This window comes from Salvia miltiorrhiza, chromosome 2 (genome assembly GCF_028751815.1).
Source record: "Salvia miltiorrhiza cultivar Shanhuang (shh) chromosome 2, IMPLAD_Smil_shh, whole genome shotgun sequence".
Taxonomy (NCBI): domain Eukaryota; kingdom Viridiplantae; phylum Streptophyta; class Magnoliopsida; order Lamiales; family Lamiaceae; genus Salvia; species Salvia miltiorrhiza.
Window position 1 is genome coordinate 10,484,163 of NC_080388.1, and position 2,846 is coordinate 10,487,008.

Here is a 2,846-nt window from a genome sequence, read left to right on the forward strand (position 1 = left end):
TGATCCCTAGACCTTATAAGTTATAAGTTATATATTTATAAATTATAAGTTATAAGTTATATATTTATTAATTATAAGTTATAAGTTATATATTTATAAGTTATAAGTTATATATTACATGAATATAAGTTATATATTTATAAGTTAAGTTGAATCCCACATTGAAAAATGTAGGATATGAATTTGAATTTAAAAAAAAAAAATTGAAAATTCGACTGGAACCGGCGGTTCAGGGTCGAACCGCCGGTTCCGACTAGCGGTTCAGGATCGAAATATATGTAAACCTAAACTGGCCCTTAACGTTTGACGGTTCGGCCCTGAACCGGCCCGGTGGTCAACAGTCCGGGCCGGAACTGTTGACCACCGGACCGGTTCAGGGTCGAACCGCCGGTTCCGGTTGGCCCTTGGCACCACTACTTCACATTTTGACAGTAAAGAGATAGATTTTTGCTTTGAAGACCCTCTTCTCGAACCTTCTTGCTGAAGCTCTCTATTGTTTTCTCATCTCCCCGGAAAATAACTTGAAGCTGAAGGTCCTCATTCCCCTGCTCCTCTTGTTCCACCAATGTTCTCATTGCTGAATGCTTGAAGATTCGCTGCAAAATTCCATTTCAATCAAACCAAGTGTTGCTATTTCTTCAATACCCGAAGGGAACTCATCCAATTTCGACAAATTTTCGAGACACAGAATTTCGAGGACTGGAAAATGGAAGTTTTCTGCATTCCAGTAGATTAAATCATCACAATCAAGAATCTCCAACTGTGTCAAGCGTAGGAATTTCCCCTCAATAGGGCTCCATACTGATCCAATCACTGCATTCAGACCCAACTTAAGACACACAAGATTGGGCAAGGAGCCGACCATGATTGTCAATTCATCCCAATCAACACCACAACCACGTAAATACAGCCACTTAAGTGAAATTGGGAAAGTGAGACTCAAACAAAAATCATGCCACTTAGAATTTCCATCGAATTTCAATAGTAGATGTTCCAGTTCATGGAAGTTGCCAAGATTGGAGGGACAGTAACTCAAACTCACTTCATCACAATATGATAACCTCAATACTCTGATATGGGGGATTCTCTTGCAAACCTCTTCACTCAACCTCAAATTCTCTACATTTGAAAGTGTGTACAGATTTCTCAAAACCAAGTCATTTGCATGGTCTAATCTGTCCACAGGAAGAGGATCAACAAGACAAATTGGATATACCTCAAGATGCCTAAGTTGTACCATCTCCCAAATCTCATATGGTGCAATCGCAGTGGAACGAGTGGGAACCACAATTCTTAATATTTGCAAATTCCAAAGCAGCGATATTGAGGGAGGAAGGTAAACAGTTGTGCGACTCTTCTGATCAATATCAACTTTAAGATACCGTAAGTTAAGTTGCTGAAATGTAGAGTCAGTTATTGATGAGGCAACAACCTTATGCACTGTTCTCAACAATTTGAAGTTAAGCAATAGCCGACCCCCTTCGCATATCAGACAACGGATTGGAGCATCAAAGGTTTTTGTCTCTGGAATTTCTCCACTGATTACAACTCGGCGCTCCCTGTTTATGGTTCGTGGACTATCCAACTCACATAAAAACTCATCTTTCTTGCCAATCTTTAGGCACAATTCTCTAACTAGATCATGTACTTTAAATTCACAAACTTCTCCATTGTAATCCCATGCATCAACTAAAATGAGATTTCTCTCAGAGAGATCCCTTATATAATTCTCTCCAGCCTTTTCCAAGCTCAAATTTTCGAAATGTTCTATAAATCCTTTAGCAATCCAAAGTTTAAGAACTTCTGACACATAAATCAATTCATCTTCTGGAAATGCCCCCAAAAATAGGAAGCACGGCTTAAGACGAGCAGGCAAGTAGCTGTAACTCAAAGATAATATATTCAAGCACTGCTCATCATTCTCTGTAGAATATTCTAAAATTGAATTCATATTTTGTACAACATTTTCCCAGTATTCTACCGCCATTGATGACTTCCTGAGATGACCCCCAACCACAACAATCGCAAGGGGAAGTCCTTTGCACTTCTCAACTATCTTCTTCCCATACTCCTCCAACTCAGAAGGGCAACCTTGCTCTGCAAATGCTGTTTGACAAAATAGATCCCAACTATTCTCCTCATCCAGAAAATCAATTGCAAGATGTGAAACGCCTAAATGATTGGCCACATCTAAGTGCCTAGTAGTCACAACAATTCGACTTCCACTATGTGTGTCGGGAAAGAAGAATTTTATCTCATCCCAAGCTTCGACACTCCACATATCATCTAGCACAATCAAATACCTTCGCCCACGTAAACTCTTATACAACTGTTGTCCTAATTCATCAACAGTTGCACTACTGGATTCATCAACAGACACAAGCTGTGTGAGAATGTTATGGACAATATATTGTTGAGATATTGTAGCCCAAAGACAAACATCAAAGTGTTGCACAATGAATGGATGTTGAAAAGTATTTGTGGCAAGTGTGGTCTTACTAATTCCCCCCATGCCTACGATGGGGATGACTTGCCGACTTGAGGGAAATCCAGTGAGCTGATCCAAAAGTTGAAGTAAGACATCATCAAATCCCACCATGGTGGCCTTGTTGGAGGTCATGTGAGGCGTTGATGAAATAACTTGTGTGGGCGGCTGCTCTGCTTCAACTCTACTCTGCGCTTTGACATTGATAGCTAATAAGAAACGAGATATTGCAGAGCAGGAAGGAAGAATTTTTATTGTCACACCCCAATTCTTGAATGAATAAATATAATCGAGGTACAACTAATTCATAGAAATAAACAAGGAAAAAATCTTGTTAAAACCCGAAATAGGATAGAAAGTC

General features: G+C 39.5%; 1 protein-coding gene across 1 annotated transcript; it reads right to left on the reverse strand.

Annotated features, from left to right (window-relative positions):
• Window positions 1-571: 571 nt before the first annotated feature.
• Window positions 572-2,620, reverse strand: LOC131007982 (putative late blight resistance protein homolog R1B-16). Its single transcript, XM_057934889.1, has one exon. It carries the CDS (start codon window positions 2,618-2,620, stop codon window positions 572-574), a length of 2,049 nt encoding a protein of 682 aa, XP_057790872.1.
• Between the last annotated feature and the right edge of the window lie 226 nt (window positions 2,621-2,846).